Here is a 21779-nt window from a genome sequence, read left to right as displayed (position 1 = left end):
TTTTATTTTTATTTTTTAATTTTTATTTTAAATTAAATTTAAAAATAAATAAATTAAAATTTGTGTTGAATTTTAAACGGGTTGAATATTGGATGTCAACTGCCCTGAGCCATTCTAAGATGGGCAGTATAGAAACAGTCACCTGCTTTACCCATCTTTGCAGCTCTCCAACCACGAGAATATGCAGATGACCTTACCTGTCATTGAGACAGCAGTAGATGATGGGGTTGTACATGGTCGAGCTCATGGCCAGCCACAGAATAGCCAAGTAGATTTGCTGGATGTACTTTTGCTCATACAAGCTGGCATTAAAATGCTGCAGGAGGAAGTAGATGTGGAAAGGCAGCCAGCAGGTGGCAAAGGTGCACACCACGATGATCATCATCTTGACCACCTGTGGGGAAAGCACAAGGCTCTTAGGGATGCAGCCGCCCACTTGCATCTAGAAACCGCAGCAGAAGCCGGGTCTTTTGCCAAAGATGAAAACAGGGACATTCTTCTGAATGAGCCTCCAGACTCTCAGCAGGAGTCACAGCCTTGACCTGCTCCTTGACCCCATGACACAATGCTAAAGCCTCTCTCTTCTCTGCCTGCTGCTGTACATGAAATGCGAGCAGCTTGTCCTACAGATAGCCATGAATAGGACAAATAAATAAAGAGCCAGCAGGGGGAGGAGGTGGCCGCTCAGGTTGTTCCTCTCTCTCCCACGGTGGTGCCTGCAGGTTGGCCATTCTGGTGCCCCCCACCCCACCCCCGGCTCATTAGGCTGCACAAAATGTCCAACCTCATCCGTGTATCTGAGCTGCGACCTTAACTACCCCAGTGGACATTTATGGAGGCAATTGGTCTTTGTGGTTCATGTGCATGCATTTCCACGCATGTGCCCTTGGCAAGTTGCATCTGTCCCCCAACCTGAGAGGTAGGCAGATGCCTTGGAGCCCCAACATTTTCCTAGAAGGCCAAAGAGGGGGCAGGACCAGGAACCGGGGTTGGTCATGCAGCCGGCCTTCCGGAACCTACTCCAGAGAACTGCGTAACCGGTTGGCTTTGTTCTCGCAGCCCTTTGCCAAAACTCCCGCGGGGTCATCCAGGCCACCGACCTTGCGCTTGGCAGACATCTGTTCGTGGTAGCGGTCCGACGAATCCCCCGGGATCTCGCTAGCCCAGAGCGTGATGCCAACCACCGCGTAGGCATAGCCGATCACGAGGAGTGGTAAGAAGTAGCTCAGCATGGTCACACAGACTTGGTACCTGGAAGGAGTGGAAGGAGAGGGCTGCTGTCTGACTGGGGAGCGAGCGGCTTCCAGAGGGCCTGAGTATCTCTAGCCAGCTTCTCCTTGGCCATAACAGCAGCCCGGAGAACACCACTCACTGCACTCCCACGGCACAGCCGCAGTCCCATCGCACTGGAATGACTGCAAAACACTCTACTGTGTGGGGCTGCCCTTGCAAAGTATTTGGAAATAACAGATGGTGCAGAATGAGGCGGCCAGATCTCTGGGGCTGCTTGCAGTGCACTTATTACACCAGTCTTGAAGGTACTGCTCTGACTGCCAGTCTGTTTCAGGGTACAATTCAAAGTGCTGGGGATTACCTCTAAAGCCCTCAACAGCTTGAGCCCCAGCTACCTTTGGGTCCGTCTGCTCCCAGCTGTATCTATTATTTATTTATTTATTTATTTATTGTTGTTGTTGTTGTTATTATTTACAATTTATATCCTGCTCTTCCTCCAAGGAGCCCAGAGCGGTGTACTCCATCCTTGAGTTTCTCCTCACAACAGCCCTGTGAAGTAGGTTAGGCTGAGAGAGAAGTGACTGGCCCAGAGTCACCCAGCAAGTCTCATGGCTGAAGGGGGATTTGGACTCGGGTCTCCCTGGTCCTGGTCCAGCACTCTAACCACTACACCACACTGGCTCCTTGTGCCGACACCTGCTGAGGCCCGGTTGTCAAGGATGCGGGACAGGGCCTTCTCCGTGATGGCCCCCAGGCTGTGGCTGTGGCACTCGCTCTCAGCTGACACCCACATGGATGGCTCCCTCTCTCCCAGCCTTCAAGAGGAGACTGCCCTTATAATCCAGGTTTTTGGCCAATGAGCTCCCCCTTGCTCTTTTTAAACTTTTAGCTGTCTTTGTTCTGTTTTTATTGAGTTGTCTTGTTTATCTTCTTGTTAACTGCCCTGGAGTCTGAGGATGAAGGGCAGTACATGAGTATAAATACAAAGAAGGTCAGAAGAGCCCGCACACTCAGAGGCAAGGTCCATCCAGACAACCAGATCAAGGGCGCAGCACGGCTGGAGAGAGCCTGGGACAAAAAGCGAAGATGGGCCCCGGCCGCTGCCGTCTTCTCTAGACAGGGGGAGAGAGCGAGAGCTGTGAGCGAGCTGTCACGTGGCTGGTGGGGGCCCCCTCCCTCAGAGGCCCAGGGACATGTTGTGCCCCACCCCGTTAAATTATAGGTATGGCCCTGACCGAGATGCTTCAGGACAGCCCACGACCGGGGCAGGAGGCAACATCCCTCTCTCAGTGTTGCTTCCAAGGAACTGGCCTTCCTAGGGGGACTGCCTGGGAGCAGGGAAGTGGTTCCACGTAGCCATTGTGAGGAGCAGACCCACCCTCCAGGCATGGAGGAGTCTGATCCCTTTGGTCGCAGACCTTAAAGGCCAAGACAGATGATCCTGGAGATAATCTACCTCTGTGGTTGCTAAGAATCCACACTGACTCGACGGCATTTAATCAATCAATCAAAAATGAGAAAAACCTGGACGCAGAGCACTAAATGGGGACAAGATCAGATGAAGAGTTAGATGACCAGCCAATCTGAAGCTTAAGAACTGACCTTCCCCGCCTGCCACCCCCACCCCCAGACTCTGTAAGCACCCTAGACCCACACCTCCTCTTTATTTAATGGTCCAGCCATGTTAGGAGTTGCAACAGCAGTGCAGGGGGGCCTGGAGAGGAAGAGAGGATTTTTCTTTCCCTGAATATTTGAACCACAAAAGGAGCAATGTTTGGAGCAGAACAGCTGCTCATTTTTCAAAGACCCGTGGATCTGGCCACAAAGCCTGTCACGCTTTGCGTTCTTGTTTTATGGGGCCAATTTGGCTTGGAGAGTCTGATTTGTTGCCTTGCAAAGTGAAGCTGTATAATCTGGTCCTTCGGAGATCCTGGATGGTTTTAAACACCATAATTCTGGGGCCTCTGCAGAATCAGCTGCTACTCCTACTACATAAGCCACCCGTAAGAGGCACACTAAATTCAAATCAAGATTAACGTGCAGCATTAAGGCTCAAGATTAACAAACAGTGCTGTGGCAACGCAGGCATCTCCTCAGGATACTTTCGTACATCCTTGTAAAAACAACCCAGGAATACACCAGCAGAAACCTAAGCAAAGCAGGAATGTTCCTGGAGGGCTACTTCAGACCCTGATTTCCAGCATCTGACGCAGAATGGTCCCATTCCATCTTACATCCCAGTTCTTGGTTAAAACAATGGCATCTTGTCCATTTTCATGGGACATACTTCCAAGGAAGAGAGCTTAGGATTTTAGGCTTAGAATCATGCAGCTGAAAGGGACCAGAGGTCTATCTACTCCTGTCTCTATCCAACGTCCATCCATGCACCTTCCTATTTACTGATGGTTTGGAAGAAGTAAAACCAATCAATAAGATTTATATTGAAATGTTGACGCCACCTTGCTCTGAAGAGCAAAGGTGGTGCCACACGCGATTATCTCCAACCCTCCATTTCATCTGCACAACAACCATGTGAGGTAGGTTAGTCCTACTGAAATGTAGTCATCCTTTAGAGTAACTCCAGAGTAGTACTACTGAGTGATTGAGTCAGGAGGTCAGCCAGTGGCTGACCTGATGTCACCTCATACCAGAACCCAGGAGTGCCAAGAGGATATATGATGCACTCCTCTGAAGGCTCGCTTTAGACGAGTAACTCCAGAGTAGTACTACTGGGTGATGGAGTCAGGATGTCTGCTGCACTCCTCTGAAGGCTCGTCCAGCTGCTTATTCTAAATATGTATACTCCACTTAGGTGACTAATGACATTCTTGTTTATTGCTGTGGGAAATTACATTTCATTGTAAGCCATTCTGGAAATCCCTTGGCCAGAAAGGTGGGGCAGCAAAGACCACAAACAGCAAGCAAACAAAGGGAATTAGCAACACCTTGCACAGGACCCAGAAAACATCCACTTCTTCTTAATGAAATTAGGAACATGATGCAGTTAAAAGTTCCTCGTGAGCCTGTATGCAGCGATAATAGCAGAACTAGCATGATTAGGAAGTGCTTCACCACTTTGCTTCTCAAGAACCAGCTTCCAATTCACCCCTTTCTATGGAAGAGAAGCCCAAGCCGAGGGCGCTGTAATCAGTGGTGTCTTTCTTGTAGAGTTGCTGCTGCTGTAGCATCAAGCCTGGTTTTCCCCACCCTGTTTTCCAGTTCTTGTTGTTAGCCTACTTTCCTTAAGGAAAGTAAGCTTATGAGATCACCCAGCTTTCTGTGTCTGTGTGTCTGAGCCCGTGTGTGTGTGTGTGTGTGTGTGTGTGTGTGTGTGTGTGTGTGCGCGCGCCCTTATCAACTTTGTAATGCCTGGACCAATTTGCACCAAAGTAGCAGCTGCCAAACTCAAACCCCTGCTAACTTGGCAAAGAGGCACCTTTTAACATGGTGATTCTCTTTATTTAGCAGGGGGAGAGTAACTGGCCCTATCCACCCCCGTACAGTACCTCCAGTGACTGTTGCTGGTGTCTGTCTTATGTTTCTTTTTAGATTGGGAGTCCTTTGGGGACAGGGATCCATCTTATTTATTTATTATTTCTCTATGTAAACTGCCCTGAGCCATTTTTGGAAGGGCGGTATAGAAATTGAATGAATGAATGAATTAAATAAATATGGTATGCATGGCAAGCATAAATATACAGCCGCTGTCCTCAGTCCATACCAAATGCCCTGCAAAAGAGCCAGGAGGGAGAGGAGTGGGGGCACCAAACAGGTTTCCAGTGGCAGGAGGTTCCACAGTGTTGGAGTCACCACAGAAAGAGGCCTGCTCCTAGGAGCTGCCTGCCTGACCTCAACAGGTGCCAGCACCAAGAGCAGTGCCCAGATGTTGAATGGAGTGTGTGGGATGCCATACACAGAGGTTGTGCACACGGCCTCAGCCATGTGCTCAGGAGGACTGGAAGGAAGGCAAGAGTTCACTTGTCTTTCCCTGCAGACAAGCGGCTGCCATCTTGGCCTCCACCGCATGCCCACATGAGTGGCAGCATGACGTCCAGAGCTGGGATCGGAAGTCTTCCTGCATTCTAGCATGCCCCACACCAACAGTAGTGACTGGTCTCAGTAGAGCCGCCATTGCGCTTGGTAACCAAAGCAGTTCACCTCATGGGCTCCTGATGTTCACCCCATGGGCTCCTGATGTGCGGTGCTGGCTACAAGTCAAGCTGCAGCTCTCTGCATTAGTGTCCCTGAGTGTGCATCTACATGCACGTCCACCAGAGATGCAATGCAACTACCATCCACACACCCCCAAGACCTGTGGAGGAGGCATCAACTTGAAGAACAGCAATTCCAAGGAACTACCACTGGCCACATTGCAACAAAGCTCCCCCACAAGTCCAAAGAGGGACAGTGGCTGTGCTTGCACAACAAGATAAGCTGTGGACACTTCAGGACTCCACGGATCTATGTAAAGTGATGGTGCTCCTCAGAATTTTGCAGCAAATCTTGCAGCAAATTTGTGGAAGATCTGCAAAGTTTCTCAGTGTGGTGTTATGCAAGGTGTCACCCAATGAGCTGTGCAACACGTCAGCATCTTCCACTAGGACAAGAACCAGTCTGGCATGGATATTCCTCACACTGGTCTGGGTGCAGGCCAGGGATCTTGGAGAAATGGGGAAACTCAAGCAATGTGGGGATCAGGCCTGTCGTGAGTAAGCTTCGACCTTATTTGCTGGTGGCCCATCACAAAAAAGGTGACGGCAGAGAATGCTGAAATGTGACTGCAGTTTCAAGCTACCAGCCATGTCATTACCCTCACCATTCCACAAAAACCTGATTGCACTGGAATCCACTTCCATACAAAACCCCACAGCAACTGCCCTAGTAATAAAGCAGGTTCTCCTCACTGAAATGGAACCGAAATCATAAATGATTACAAATCAGGGCAAATATACCAAAAGGGTGATTCAGTTCAGGGCTTTTTTTTTTTTTTAAAGGGCAGATAGGTCCTGAGCTTGTCAAAGTGCAGAGAGTAAAACACCAAATCCTCATTTAACTACATTGCTTGGCATTCAAAAAACGGCAAACTTTACATCAAATGGGATGTGTGATTTCATTTTGCAGATGAAAAGGGGAAGAAAAACAGCTTAATTGGAGCACGCTGGAAACCATGGAGGCCTTTGCTTCTCATGCTGAAAACATTGGACCCGCTAACAAAATTGGGATAGATTAAACTTCAGCATGAAAAACAGGGAAGCGATGTTTTGAAAAAGCAGCCACTAAATAACAGAAGCAGAAAGGCGAGACAGAAAGGGAGCTACTTTATAGTGACACCTGCAGGCAGGTCACTGATGCAGAGGGGAGGAACCCCCTAGCAGGGTGGAAGCAGGGTTGGCCCGAGACATTCTGCCCCCGACTTACTTGACAGACCCTGACTTACTCTGCCAAAGGATCTGGCCTTTCCAATGCAGAGTCCATGGCCTGTATTCATTCGTTTACTTGGTGAGAGATCTCTCATCAAATGTCAGGGGGAATGATAAATATCACACAGCCAAAGGCCATCACTAGGAAGCCTGGCGAAAAGGGCCGTGGCTTGTCTCAAGGCTCCCACCTGAAAACCATTGCACCGAGAGTGCCACAGAGATCAGTACGACTCTTCCCTGTGGCACGATCCATGCTAGCATTCAAGAGCTTGAGAGCACAGCAGCACGCAGTACCGATCTCATTCACACACACACACACCTTTGGGCAAAGAAAAGTGCCGGTCTGAACCCCACTCAAACCCCAGGGGTCACCCCACTCCCAGGAACTTAGGCATCTGCCTCTGAACCAGTCAGACCCTTGGTCCTTCTAGCTCACATCCTGGGTCCTTCTGCATGCCAGGCAGATGCTCTGCCACTGACCCATCCCCTCAGGGGACTCTCTGACAGTGCTGACATGTCGTCTCTCATCCAAATGCAAGCCAGGGTGAACCCTGCTTAGCAAAGAGGACTATTCATGCGGGCTACCACAAGACCAGCTCTGCTCCTTTAGCTCAAGCCAGCCCCCACCATAGCACCAGGCAGCAGCCCCCTCCTTGTTCTTGGTTTCTCATTCTGTGGTTATGCAACACTTGATGGCTCCCAGCTGAGTGTGTGAAGTGACTCCACTGAAAGCCCCCAGGTGCGGGGTGGGGGGGAGCAATGCCAGGCATTATGGGAGTTCTGTCTGTGATGTTTGATTTCCATGGCTCACCCAGAGATGGAGCAAACCAGGCCACCCGAGCAAACCTTTCTAGAAAGATAAAGGAGAGGGTCATGGGGGCATATTCAGGGCATGGCCCCACTGGGACTCACACACACGTGTTTCTTCTTCCCCAGCTTGATCAGAGGACAAGGTCAAGGATGGCGGCCGCTCAGGCCACCCGCAGCCTTTCATGGCCGATGTATGAATGCAAAACCTAATTGGGACACTGATGTGCTGATTAAGGCTTCCGGTCTGAGAACACATATTAGCTGTGCACTCGGCATCCAAGTGGAGGCTGAAGTCTGCAGCTAATAACCTGCTCCGCTCTGGAAAACCCATTGCCTTAATTAAGCTCAGCTATGCACTCATGAATAAAGCAACAAGCTGGCAGGAGTGTGTGCCAACGAGGTGATCGCTGGAAGCGTGCGACGTGGCGGTTCAGCATGCAGCAACCTTTCTGTGGAAAGGGAGGTGTCTTTGGGCTCCCTCTCTTCTTCCCCAATGGAGTGTGTTATAATCAGGAAGGGGGGAACATCCACCAAGGGAGAACAAATGCAGATTTTTCAAGTCAAAACCCTCCTTAGCTTAAATACAAGGAGAGGATGTTGTGATACCAGTAGTGGTTCATCCTAAGGAGCTGGGGGCTCCAAGGGGCTGCGTCCTTTAGCGCTCCCCTGGTTCCTTAGGACAAGCCACTGCTGTGTGAAATCAAACGTCAACCAAATGGGATGTACTTACAGTCTTGTCTGTGGAGATAGTGGCGTTGTCTGACTGTAAAGAGGAGTATATCGTTATATGAAGTGCAGTGTGGAAATAGAGTCATCACCAAGCTTCCCACTGACTGTAGAGTTGGAAAGAGCCCCTCTGTTGTATTCTGGGGGCCCCTGTATTTCTTGCTATGCTAAGAACCAGGATTCTAGCAGTGAAGCCTCTGACACTAATTGACTAAGCTGGTGGGTGAGTGCAGGATGTTGATGAACATTCCAATTGCCCAAGCAACAAAAGTGGCAGAATGTTTACAGTCCAACTTCTGCTAGGGAAGGGAAAGTTATTGATTTGGCTGGGTTTCAAACTGCACATGGGCCTTTAATGACATCACCAGCCCAAATCCCATTGGCCCCAAAGGCACAGTGGGCACAGTCCATGGTGAGGCCATGTCACATGCAGACAATTAGGATAAGTAACAGGTTTCACATGATCAGGGGATCTTAGTTTGGAGCATCCTGAGTTCTGTCACCTTCTGGATCCTAGATGGTCAATGCTGGTTTTCATCCTTGGATAGAACCAAAATTGCTGGTGTTGCATAGGTTCACATAATCATTCCAACATGGGTAACCAGAATTCAACCACAATTCCTGTGGCCGTGTGAACTCACCCATAGATTTGAAATAACCAGCCAGTTCTTAGCTGCCAGCTTCTAATCTTATACAGAAAATTTCTATCTTAAATAGAAACTAGTTTCTGGGTACCATCGTATTTTTTCACAGCACCAAGAAGTTACACTTTTCTCAGCTTCACAAGTCCCAAGTTGTTCAAGGAGCATCTATGTACACTTAATGGCCTACTTCACATAATCATTCAGATCTAGGTTTAATGTGAGTTACCAAAATTTTCATGATTGCGTTTACTCACATCAAGGTGGGAATCTTGGATTATTCTCAGGCCCAAAACCACCTTGACTCAGGTTCACACAATTAGGCTAATGTCAGTAATCCACATTAAGCCTAAATTGGAGCTTTTGTATGACCCTGGCCACTGTGAAACCAGCACTTCCCTAGCTTTTAGCCACCAGCCCTCTCTACATTCTGGATTTAACATCCAAATGTAGACTCTTCTCTACATAATAATATTTACTTTACAAAGTTGTTGTAAAAATTAGAACAATCACTCAGAAGCGCTATGCAGATGCCAAGCACCCTACATGTTATTCGTTCCCGTCATCTGCTCTGTGCATCTCTCCTTTCTTCCTTTGGCCGTCATCTCATTCCTCCCTCCACCTCTCTCATCATTTTTATTCTGCCGTCTCTGAACAATTTTTTCCATTTTGGAAAGGATCTCCCTGACGCGGCTTTGTTCCCCGATCCCTTCTGGGGACAGAATAACTCTAGTTAACATAAAAAGTGTCAGAGAAAAGAAAGCAGAACTCAAGCATCTCCTCAGACGATAAACCCAAGAGGAGTGAGGAATGCGTCTGTGCACAGGGCCCTCAAATCTTCCAATGACGCATCTGTCAAAAACTGGCCTGAGAGAACAGAAAAGGGTCGCACTTGACAGAAGCCGAGATGGAGCCTCCAGATCAGCTCTGGAATGTCTGGAAGCCCAATGGCTGGCAACAGCCAGAAGCGGCTGTGTGGGTCATCCTTGCTGAACAACATCCAGACTTGATTAATCGTGATTAACGCATCACATGGATTGCAATGGTGCTTAGTCATGACTAATTAATCTGGATGTTGCCCAGCATATCTAGTGGTGGAGAGCCAGTGGTGGTGTGGAAAGGCTGGAATTTTGGACAAACTTCCATCACCCTAGAACTTGGTATATGGCCCCATAAAATGGATTGGTAGTGGGTTCAGGGCAGACAAAAAGAAGTAATATATCAAATGGTGCACAGACGACTTCTAGAATTCACTGCCACAAGATACAGGAACGGCCGCTAGCTTGGATGGCTTTAAAAGGGATTAGACAAAGACATAGGGAAAGAGAGGGCTATCACTAGTTATTAGACATGATGGCTACCCAGAACTTCCATGTTCAGAGCTGGCATATTATCTTGCTGTGGGCTGAACCGAACTCTCTGCAAAGGTAAAGAGTCAGGAGCACTACCAAACAGCCAGGAGTCTGAACCCTTGTTTGCCCTGAGCAAGATCACAGGAGCTGAATATGGCCACATAAACAGAATGTGGCTCTGGCCACTCCTGGGAGTAAACAGTCAGCTTTTAAGGCTGCTGCCTAGGCAAGGTGTCTTCCCACTGCCTCTTCCCTAGGGAAGGATCTGGGAAACAGGTATTTAAGGACACAGTACTCTGTGTCAGATGTAGCAACTTTCTAGGAGCCGGTGGGACCCTCCTGGCACCCTGTGCCACCTCACTCCAATTCAGCTTGTTGCTGCACTACCACCTTCCAACCCGCTGTAGTGGTGGCGCTGCCGAGCAATACTGAACAGGCCAAGAGCTCCCTCCTCTGGCCAGCTACCATAGTGATGCAGAATAAGGCATTTTGGTCCTCCTGCCAGAATCCCCAGTCTGAGGGACCTGGAGGCTTACAAGTTCATGGACTGCAGAAAGTATCAGGGAGCCGATGGCAAGATGCTTCTGCCAAAATTGTGCCCCTCATTTGTTTAGGGCAGAGCTGCACAACTTTGGCCCTCCTGCAGATGTTGCTGGGCTATATCTCCCATAATCCCTGGCTACTGGTCACTGTGGCTGGGAATGATGGGAGTTGTAGTCCAAAAACGGCTGGAGAGCCAACACTGTGCAGCTTGATTTAGAAATGCTGTTTAGGTTCTCCAGTGTGTAGAAGCACTTTGTGAGAGGCAGACTGAGGAAAATGGGAGAAGGTAGAATGGGTGGGAAGAGACGGAGTGAAGTATCGGGCCCCCTAAATGCTGAAGGGCCCAGCGCCCATTCCATAAGCTCCCGTTGTTCCTATCTTCATCACCACTGCCCTCCATAGCCAGAAGGCCTCCCAAGCAAAAACTAGCTCATTGTTCTTGGCCGCATTCCTTTGCAGAGCTTTCCCGTTTCCTGAGGAGAGTGGGAAAGCTGGCAGTGTTCCCTTGGCATGCAACATGGGCGTTTGCACCAGGTGATGTAAGCGCACAGTAGAGATTAGCACTGTGGGATTTCTCTGTATCCCTACCAGGTTCTGAAAAAGGAAGATAAAAAAGGCATTTGTGTAGGTACCATGTTCTCTTGTAAACAGGATATGATCTACAGACAAGATTGGAGGCCATAGTCCTGATTCGGCAAATCCCGTCTCCATGTGCACACAGGACTTTTGCGAGGCAATAATGGCCAGGGAGGTGAGGACCTCCCCCCTACGCAACTCCAGATCACAGCCAGTGGGGAGATTTTGATCAGACTGGAAGGATGAAGCACCCCTTTGCTCCAGCTCTACTCTGGTCCAGTCTGGAGTCCTCTTGGCTGCAGCAAAGCTTTTAATAATAATAAAAAACAAACAAACACCAGGAAACACTCTGTGTGCCTTTCACATCACATCTAGTCCAGCAGTACTAAGTACAAGCATTGGCTCACACACTGAGGAAATGTTACTTAAATGTTAGGTAATGCCTGGCTTTGTCCTTTTGATTTTGATGGGACTACACTGCGTAATTCTCCTAATCATGTTAGTCAGATGTAAAATGCACTTTCCTAGATTAGGAGACAATGTCCTGTAATATAGAGGACTTTCAAAAATATACTATTGAAAGCTTCCCATCAATAGAATTGTGGGTTCTGAGCTGTTTGTCACGAGTCTCCAAGTGTGATTTTGCACCAGAACAGGGTAGACCACTCAGCCTCCAGAACTGCCTTCACAGTTTGCAGAGGCTGTCGTATGAGGCAGGCCTCATCGCTTGCATGGGGCTCTTTTCTTTCAGATACACACATAGCAGCAGCTCCTGGCATGATGCCGCCCCCAAGTTTCTGCAACTCGAAACCGCAATGGCTGCCAATGCCATGAGTGGGTGAAGGAATGCCACATACTCTATTTGTGGTAGGGCTGAGCTGAATTCCGGCGGGTGGGAGGGTGGATTTGAGCTGGGGAAGTCCTGGCTCAGATTGGGGGAGGGGGGCTGTTAAGGGGCCAATAAGACCCCTATTTCATCCCTCCTCTTTCAGCCCCCAGAACAGCTGAAAGGCTCTTCCGCCCCACTGCACCAGCTGCAAATGCCACAACTGAGCTGGCCATTTCAGCTGAGGCCTAATTTGTTGCATTTATCACCTAATTTGTTGCATTCATCATTCTGTGCTGGGGAGCACAGAAAAGGGCTGCTACTCCCGTCTGAAGAGTTACTATCTATGTGGCAATTCAAACTCTCTATAAAAAGCCTTGAAGCCTGTCTTCACAGGTCACATTTTCATTGCTGTCCTTCTTGGCTGATGTCCACAAACATCTTTTTGTCTATGATTTAAATAAGGTACAGCTTCTGTACAGCTTCTGCCAGTCCTCGGGGACCTCTTTGTCTGCAGTGACCTCACAGGCAGTAGTGACAAGTTCTCCACTGGTTCCAGCAATGGGCCGTGTGCAAAGCTCTCTATGGTTATCCTTCAGTGCACACACTTCTTGCATGGGCAGAACTGGTACTGCTTGTAGCAATGAGGAAAAACTGTCTCTGTTCAAGGAAGCTGCTTTATCCTGGCTCAGAACCTTGGTCCATCCAGCACAGCACTGATTACACCCGGGTTCCCAACCGGGTTCCCAACTGGTGGCATTCCAGATGTCGATGAACTACAACTCCCATAATTCCCGGTGACAATGTATTTGCAACTTCTGGAGTAGCCCAGGTTAGGAGCCCCTGGCTCACACTGACTGATAGCGGCTCTCCAAGGCTTCAGGCAGGACCCTCTCCTGGAGGTGCTGCCAGGGAGTGAACCTGGGACCTTCCGTGTGCAAGCTGGTGGATGCTCTTTCACGGAGTGAGGGTCCCACTCCTAAGAGGAATAGCTTGCAATGCTCACACCCTAGTCACCCATCCAGAGGCAAAGGAGACAATGCATGCTCCACCACAAGACCATCTCTCTCCCCCAATTACTGGTCGTTACATGAATTAGTGACTGAATGCCACTCCTTCAGCTTCTCAGTGAACTGGCATCTTTCAGGGGGTCCCTCCCTGGTGAACTGCTCTCCATAGGTTGCCTTCTGCCTGAGTGGGCCCCCACAGAGTGGCTTCATCACCACATGAGTACAGAGGGAGTCGTCTCAGGGATGGACACTGCTCCCTGCCTTGGTCTCTAGCCAATGACACTGGCCCTGATTACTATTATTATTATTTTTACATTTATATTGCACTCTTCCTCCAAGGAGCCCAGAGCGGTGTACTACATACTTGAGTTTCTCTTTCACAACAACCCTGTGAAGTAGGTTAGGCTCAGAGAGAAGTGACTGACCCAGAGTCACCCAGCTAGTATTATGGCTGAATGGGGATTTGAACTCGGGTCTCCCCGGTCCTAGTCCAGCACTCTAACCACTACACCACGCTGACTCCACTTAAGCTTTCTCCCCCTCACCTTCAACCTGTCCCCGGCGTTCATTTATGTGTGTCAGTTTTGACTGCTGCAAACCAAAGGGATAGAATAATTCAGAAAACAGAACCTTAGAAAGCATCCAATATTCACAGGGATGTCTGAAATCCATTTATGAAAAACTGACATCTAAAATCCAATGAATGGACGTCACTAAAACAGCTAAACTGATGCCAATAATCAGGTTGCTTATGAGAACATTTGCCAAGCATGGAAAGACGGATGATGAGCTTAATAAATTGGCTGCCCAGGAAAGAAGCCAATTTCTCTGAGCTAGGTGAAAACATGAAGGAATGAGTCGGGCAGGGGGTGGGGGTGGGGAGCAAATCTAGGCTGATGATTTGCTGATGTCAAAGAAAGGAACACTCTGGTCATGAGGACAAGAAACCAATCATAGGAACAGAGGAAGCTGCCTCCTACTGAGTCAGACTCTTGGTCCATCTCGCTCAGGATTGTCTACACAGACTAGCAGCAGCTTCTCCAAATTTGCAGGCAGGAGCTCTGGAACTTGGAACATTGTGCAGGCAAGCATGTAAGTGCTCTTCCCAGAGCGGCCCCATCCCCTCAGGGGAATACAGTGCTCAAATATGTAGTCTCCCATGCCAGTGCAAACTAGGGTGGCCCCCGCTTAGCAAAGAAAGCAATTAATGACCAACAAGACCAGCTCTCATCCCATGTCTCACTCCTTCAGCTACCCTGGCCAAAGCTGATGGGCAAGGCGGCCCAAGGAGTCCCCATTAGCCGGGCCAGCCCAGGACATTTCTCCAAGCAAATTACTGCACCCAGGAGCAGCTGGTCCTAATGAGCCGAGGGTGTGTGTGTGTGTGTGTGTGTGTGTGTGTGTGTGTGTGTGTCAAAAGAGGTAGCTCGGGTTGCTCCTCTCTCCCCCACCCCATGCAAGAGCTATGCTTCCTGCAGGCTGGCCATTCATCAGGTGCAGCTATGTAGTTAACTGCATAGCTCTACCTGATGAATACCAGCCTGCAAGCAGCACTGTGGGTGGGGGAGAGAGAGGAGCATCCTGAGCTGCTGCTGGGAAGCAGAGATGGTTATACCTCCTTTGGCACCCCCACCCCCCGGCTTGTTAGGACAAACGGCTTCTATATGGAAGAATACCCCACACTGCCAGCATATCACCCCAAAGCAGCCATCTCAGGTAGCAATTTCCCTTGCGTATTTCTAACCTGGACTTCTAGAAAGAGTCACGGATCTGCTGAGACACAGATACATATACAGTTATTCCTTAGACAAGACAAAAGGAACTTGCACCCCCAAAGTCAATAACCCTATTGGTTCATAAGTGCACATATTGACAGAATGACAAATTCATCTGCCCAGCAATATATGGAATCGCAGATTTCAGTGTGGTGTAAGGAGCTGGTTAACAGGATCCTACCGCCACAGCGGGAAAATGCTTGACTAACAAGCAGAAGGTTGCCAGGCTCAAATCTCCGCTGCTACTATATTGGGCAGCAGCGATATAGGAAGATGCTGAAAGGCATCATCTCATACTGCATGGGAGGAGGCAATGGTCAACCCGTCCTGTATTCTAGCAAAGACAGCCACAGGGCTCTGTGGGCGCCAGGGGTCAAAACTGACTTGACGGCACACTTTACCTTTTTACCTGAGTGCCACCAGCTACTCTGATGTTTTACTCTCATCCTACCTTCCATTCGGAAGAAACAGATTCAGCAGCAGGCATACAATCTCCCAGCCAGCAAAGAGCAGGAGAAGGAGGTGGTGAGCCCAACACAGTTGCACCTCACGAGCTCCCTCACGGTGCGTCATTGTTGGGCTGAAGTAGCAGGGCTCTTGCATCATCACAGCCAGGTCTTCTCTGGAGCCGGACTGCTGGATTGGGGCCACAGTGCAAATTCCCCTCCCCGCCCCCAAGCTCGACGTTATCTCAGAGAAAGAGAAAACTCACGAGATTTCAAAGGCGTGGGTCGAGTTTTCTGGCCACTCTACTAGACAAACCACCCGGCCTGGCATCGTTACTGTCTTTGAAAAGTAACCTTGTGGGAATGATAACAAGAGTGCCAGTAACCAGATGACACAGATGACCACTTTGGTGGCTGTGGCAGAGAGCCTCGGTTGCAGTGGGCGGATGATGGCCATGTACCTGGGAGAGAGAGAGAGAGAGAGAGAGAGAGAGAGAGATTAAAAAGAGAGCACTACAGCATAAGGGTCGACCTCCTGACTGGCGAGGTGTTGTGCTAGCTAGGATTTCAGACCAGGGTCAGCCCATCCACCTGGCAGACCTAGGGCACCAGTTCTTGGGGGTGGGCAGACTCAGGGCCAGATCACAGCACTGACCATTACTCTCTCTCCCCCTCCCTGAAGAACTGCACAGCAGTGTAAGAATGGAAGATGCCCCCCTGCCCCCTGCTCCCACACGGGTTTGTGCTTGTGCATAAGGACCGAGGGCACTCCTCGTGTTTTGCAGGGAGCTTCTGTGCAACAGAGCAAGTGCCAAGTCCATGGAAAGAATCACCACGGGGTTAAATGTCTGAAACAGGGTTAGGGGAAGACATGGAAAATCCGGCTTCTCTCTCCCTCTGTATGTAATATATATATATATAACAATATAGTCAAAACACACCAGCATGTCAGCTGTGCAGATCACAATGGAAACAGCTGGCTGCTAAACCCATTTAAAAGCCTGGCCTCCAAAGATATAATTATGTGGGGGGAGATTTCACCTGGAGGCTTTAATTCTCTTTCCCCCCAAAACCAGCTATTTGATTTCTATTATATGAAAATCTCACATATGCCTCCACAGGGTAGGAGGAAAACAACTCAACTTTTCCTCTTCTTGCAGCGTTTGCCTGCAGGAAGTGGGTCCTCCGCTGTCCACGTAGATGACACAGACACACATGGACCTGGAGCAAAACGCTGCAGTGTATCCCCCATAGGAATGTTCCTGTCCAGGGAGCCTGCAGCATGAGCTTGTAGGGCTGTTTGGGGCTTGCAAAAGGAAGGAGGGCACTTTTTCATTTCTGGCCTCCTGAAACCTCCCCCACACCAGTGTTCCCTCTAACAGGGACTCCTACATGTTGTTCACGACAACTCTCATAATCCCCAAGCTTAAACCATTGCAGGTGGGGATTCTGGGAGTGCCTTCTGCATGCAAACCCTAAAATCAGTATCGGTATTGCCTCCAGAGGCGTATCAAGGTTGGAGTGGGCCCAGAGACAAGATTTAAAAATGCCCCCCTCCCTTGTGGACGATGCAAGTCATGTAATGGTCCTAGAGAAAGACCTGCTGTTCTGGTAGCTCCAGGTCTTAACACTCACATCAATTTCAGAGGATGAATACGACTGAGGGAAGTCTGGGCGGGTGCGTGGCTGGAGGAATCAGTCATGTGACTTGCCTCTGGGGGGGCCCCCAAGGCAGGGGGGGGGCCAGATAACTGTCTCCTCTTGCCCTATTATAGTTATGCCCCTGATTGCCTCCTTCTTGGCAATGCTGCACTCCAACCAGTTCTTCCCCTCGTTCCCTTCCCCATCCTGATTACTGGTGCAGTGAAGGTGCTGTGGGGGCAAAGATCCCGTTGGCATCACCAGAGTGGTTGGGATGGCTTTGCCCTGTTAGGACAGAACTGCTACACAGGGGTGTATCTAGGGTGGGGCAGGCAGGGCACGTGCCCTGGGCGCCACTTGAAGGGGGGCGCCATTTTATAAAATTAATTGTATTTTCAAAAAATGCCCCCTGAAAACACAGTGGCCACCACACATGCTCAAATGGCCTCTGTGAGGCCCTAGGCCAGGCCAGGCCTCACAGAGGCCATTTGAGCATGCACGGTGGCCATTTTGTTTTTAGCAGCCATTAAATAAAATTAATGGCCATGACACATGCTAAAATGGTCCCTGCAAGGCCCTAGAAGCCAGTGGGCAGAGGGGGGACCTTTGCAGACCCCCCCCCACAGCCTTTAGAAAGCCCCCCGAAGGGACTACAGGTATTATTTTTAATTCAATATAATATAAATCACTGTACACATATTCAGTTTTGGCACTATGTACAGAGAATTAGGGCTTGTGAATAATGAGCTGAAGCTTATGAGCTAGGATAGTATTCATTTGCTCTTACTTTGCTTCTTGTGATAATTGAGTTAAATGTGATGTCTTGCTAATATGGCTATTAATGGTGAGTTTGTCTTTGAATCAGTGTGAAATCCTTAATATTAAGGCCCACTGGGAGTTTCTTGGTCTCTTTCTCTCATTTTAACTGTCTTTCTGAAATACTAGAATATATTTCAAGCAGTGACACAGTTTACTCTGCATATCCTTTAATTATTTTCAGAGTATCTGGGAAAGATCAAATTCTCCATTTATTTTTAAAACTTATGTAATAGTGATGCTACAATGCATAGTAGAGAATTAGACAGGCACTTCTTTTTAGTTTTCCAAGTACACCTCCACATAGTATTTGGGTATTTCATGAGCCCCATCATACTGAAATTTGTAGTTTTCCAGCATTTTTTGGTCTGGCTACGTCCACTGCGAAATAGTTTTTGAAATATTAAAAGATTAACAAGCTTGACTTGTATTTTTCAGCTGATATTATGGTAAAGTTATCTGAAAGATGGGTGTCAGATGTTTGGACAGGGGGTGCAATTTCATTGCTTGCCCTAAGCACTATTTTCCCTAGATACGCCACTGGTGCTACAGCAGCAGCAGTGGCGGCAGCAGTGAAAGTGCTACAAAAAGCTACAAAAGTCACCACAATTAAATGACCAGAGTCATAACTCTCCTGAAGGAAGGCTAAGAGCACAAGTGTTGAAAACGACGAGCCCAGAGAACATTTTGGAGGAAACTGGGCAGTGGGCTCCAAATGTGGGCTTCGCATATGCTAACCAAGAGTGACTCTGAGTCTTTTGGCAGGAGTTAAGGTTTGCCTGGCCCAAGGAAGGTGCCCAATCCGGTTCTCATGTACGCCGAGTCAGCTGGTTGCTGGGGAGGGGGGAAGGGAGGGGCTGCCCACAAACACACACACACACACATGCGCACAAACCACTGCCAAGAACCCACTCAGCTTCGACCCCTTATCAGCGGCTCACAGCTAATTCAGCCTGCTAATGGTCCATTGTTTTCCAAACTTCAGACAATGCGTCTCTGGAATTATCCCGAGGACACTTGACAATCTAGTAATAAATCTCGCAGCATGCACACAGTCCAAAAAGTACTTTCCTGCTCTATATTCCCAACTTGCAGACCTGCCATGAGGTGGATTCCTGGGAACGTTTCTGCATCCAGACCTGAAGCTTTGAGGGAAAGTACTGTGTCAGGCAGGGCTGCAAGCAGGCATCATGAGGGTCAAATTCTGGCTCCCTTTTCACTCCTCTGAGAAAGCCGGTTGTTGGAAGACAGAGCTGCAGGTCGAGCCAGGCACTAACCTTGCACCCAGGCGGACCCTCCTGGCCCATCAGGGGGCACCGAGGAGTCCGTCCCATCCATCAGAGCCCCTCTGCATCAGACCAGAGGTCCATCTAGTCCGGCAGCTCATTTCCTCTGGGCAGGAGCAGCTCATCCGGACAAGCCGGCAGGGTGCTAAAGGAGGCACAGCGGCCTCTGCTTCTGGGCAGCTTGGATTGCTCCTCTCTCTCCCGGCCCACCCGGGAGCCAGGCTGCCTGCAGGCTGGAGGTTCACTGGGCAGCGCTGCATGGTTAACTGCTTTTAACTGCATGGTTAATAATGGCAGGTTGTGGAACGGCAGGGGCGGGGGGCATTCTTTGCATTGCTTAGCTGCAACAAGAGGCCGACTCCAGCCTTGGCCAGTAGGGCAACCAGGCCCAGACCCAACCAACCAGCCCCTCTGGAGCCATGAGGGCACTGGAGCTCCCCTTGCCAGGGACTCCGAGATGAAATGGGCCCAAGGCCAAGCCGGCACTGAGCACACCAGCTATTGCCTGTCAAAGAACAAGGAATCACACGTTCATGACACCACTTTTCCTTCAAATATTTTATCACGGTTTTCTTGATATTTCCATGACAACAAAATATCCTCCTTTGAGTGCAACACTGCAGATCGGAGCCCAATCCCAAAGACTGCAATGCCAGGCAAGGAAGACACTTGTCCGTTGCCTCTGGAAGTCGAGGGAAAGGCTGGAAAGCAAAGTTCTGCCTGCCCACCCACCCCCACGGAGGCAAGAAGAAGAGCACAGGAACCAAGTGCCACCCCCATTTGTGGGGCACCATCCCTCCCACGGGGTCCTGGAAAGTTCCACGAACCAAGCCATGAGCTCTGGTGGGTAACGGATGGCGCAGAGAGGGCCAACCCCCCACCTGAGGGCTCCGACTCATTTAATGGTTCTGCAAAAGAGATGGCTGGTGCCGTTGTTGTTTTTCACTGCCAGAGTGGTGATGGCCACTAGCCTTTAAAAGGAGAGTAGGCACACCCTTGGAGGAGGAAAGGTCTATCAAGGACTGTTCGCCATGCTAGCATCGCCACAAGCCATGGATAACGGTTGCCGGCGGGGGCAGGGGAAGGAACCGTGGAAGGTGGCTGCTGCCCCAGTTCTGGACTTCCAGGAAATTTCGGGGTTAGAAACAGGAGGCTGGGCTGGATGGGCTTTTAGCAGCTCCTCCAAGAGGGCTCTTCCCATGCTATGATTTGGCTAATCACATCCAAATGGAGCAGCACCGGAGACGGTCGAGCTGAAATGCCTCCAAAGCAGGTTATCTCCGGTCGTGGCTCTTCTTGCCTCATGACCACAGAAGTGCTCCTGTGGCCAGAAACTCAGGAAGCTGCTGCCTCCTCCTGAATCTTGGGTCCATCCAGCTCAGCACTGGCAGCAACTCTCCAGCGAACCAGGCAGCCCTGCTCACCTCGGCCTTGCCAGGCCAGGCAGTGCAAGGAACCCCCTAGGGGGAGCCAGGCAGAAGGCGAGGTCAGGTTACAAGCCAGGGTCAGGAGCCCAGGAGTGGGGCCCACACCCGAGGGATGGGAAATCAGATTGCATCAAGCCAAGGTCAGGGGCGGGAGGTCAGGTCTCCACAGGAACAGGACAAGGAACAGGCTACAAGCTTAGGCAACAAGGTTCCTGCAGCAGACGGGAACCCTTTTCAAGGGAAGTGAATCCTGGCCATGCCACCTGGTCTGGAGTGTGGCAGTCGTGGTTGCACTTTGTTCCTCAGTCCGCCGCTGTGGCTTCTTCCTCTGAGAGCTGGAGGAGGAGGGCAAAGGGGCATCCTCAGGACGAAGGGGTGGTTCCAGAAGCACAAGGTCCCCCCAGTTTTGGAGCGGGGGCTCTCATTTCCCGCTTCTTCAGCCAGGCTCGGGATATGTCTTGGCAGAAGCGGGGCCTGTGCCAGATGAGGGGTGGTCAAGTCCATCTCAGAGGAAGAGGATGAGGAGGAGAAGGAGGAGGAGTCAGGCTCGGGGATCATGACACCCACCTGGAGACCAAGCCTGGGGCCTTCTACGAGCAACACAGCTGCAGCTCCTCCCTTGGCTGGGGGGCTGGCTAGCTGGCTGCTCTCCCTGCTCAGTCTGAACAGCAACAGGCCAGGGCAAGGGAGGGGTCGAGGCCTGCCCCACCCTGCAAGACAGCAGACTGCAAGAGCAGCCCTTCCAGGAGGTGAAGCGAGATGGCCGTCTCAGGCAGTGGATCTCTGGAGGCCCGCAGCTCCCACTTTCGGAGCAGCTCTGCAGGGGTGACTTGGCCCTGGCACACCTCCTCGCCCACCTTGCAAAGAAGCAGGAGGAGAGGTGGAGAGGCAGCAGGCAAATCCACCCCCCCACCACCACGCCCCACTTTCCAAGCTCGCCTGGGTCAGTTCTGAAAGGGGGCACGAGACAAGGCGGCCAGGCTTGCTCTCTCCTCGCAGGGACAGGCAAAAAGGCTCGGGTCAGCCACCATGATGCTCCTTACTGGCACTCCAGGTCTCAGCTGGCCACGATCCCTCCTGCCTTCCACTGCAAAGCTGAGAGGCCGCCTTTCACTACAGAGATGCCGAGGCCTTGAGAAACCCCACGCTCTGCTCCTGACCCAGGGCGGCCTTCCGTTTGGACAGAACTCTCACTCAGGCCTCTCTCTGCTGCTAGCTCTTTCCTCCTCTGTCTATAGGCAAAGCAGCAGA

General features: G+C 50.2%; 1 protein-coding gene across 1 annotated transcript in view; it reads right to left on the bottom strand.

The window, feature by feature from the left end:
* Nucleotides 1-21779, bottom strand: part of TACR1 (tachykinin receptor 1) — a 43260-nt gene that overhangs the window by 5390 nt on the left and 16091 nt on the right. Inside the window, exons 2-4 of the mRNA XM_053269932.1 lie at nt 15625-15819; nt 1101-1251; nt 198-394 (exon numbers count right to left, since the gene is read on the bottom strand). Coding sequence (XP_053125907.1) covers nt 198-394; nt 1101-1251; nt 15625-15819 — 543 coding nt within the window. The remainder of the gene's footprint in view (nt 1-197; nt 395-1100; nt 1252-15624; nt 15820-21779) is intronic.

Source organism: Hemicordylus capensis, chromosome 8, assembly GCF_027244095.1.
Source record: "Hemicordylus capensis ecotype Gifberg chromosome 8, rHemCap1.1.pri, whole genome shotgun sequence".
NCBI classification, from domain to species: domain Eukaryota; kingdom Metazoa; phylum Chordata; class Lepidosauria; order Squamata; family Cordylidae; genus Hemicordylus; species Hemicordylus capensis.
The sequence above is the reverse complement of the archived record's forward strand: the minus strand, read 5'-3'. Positions and strand labels throughout refer to the sequence as shown.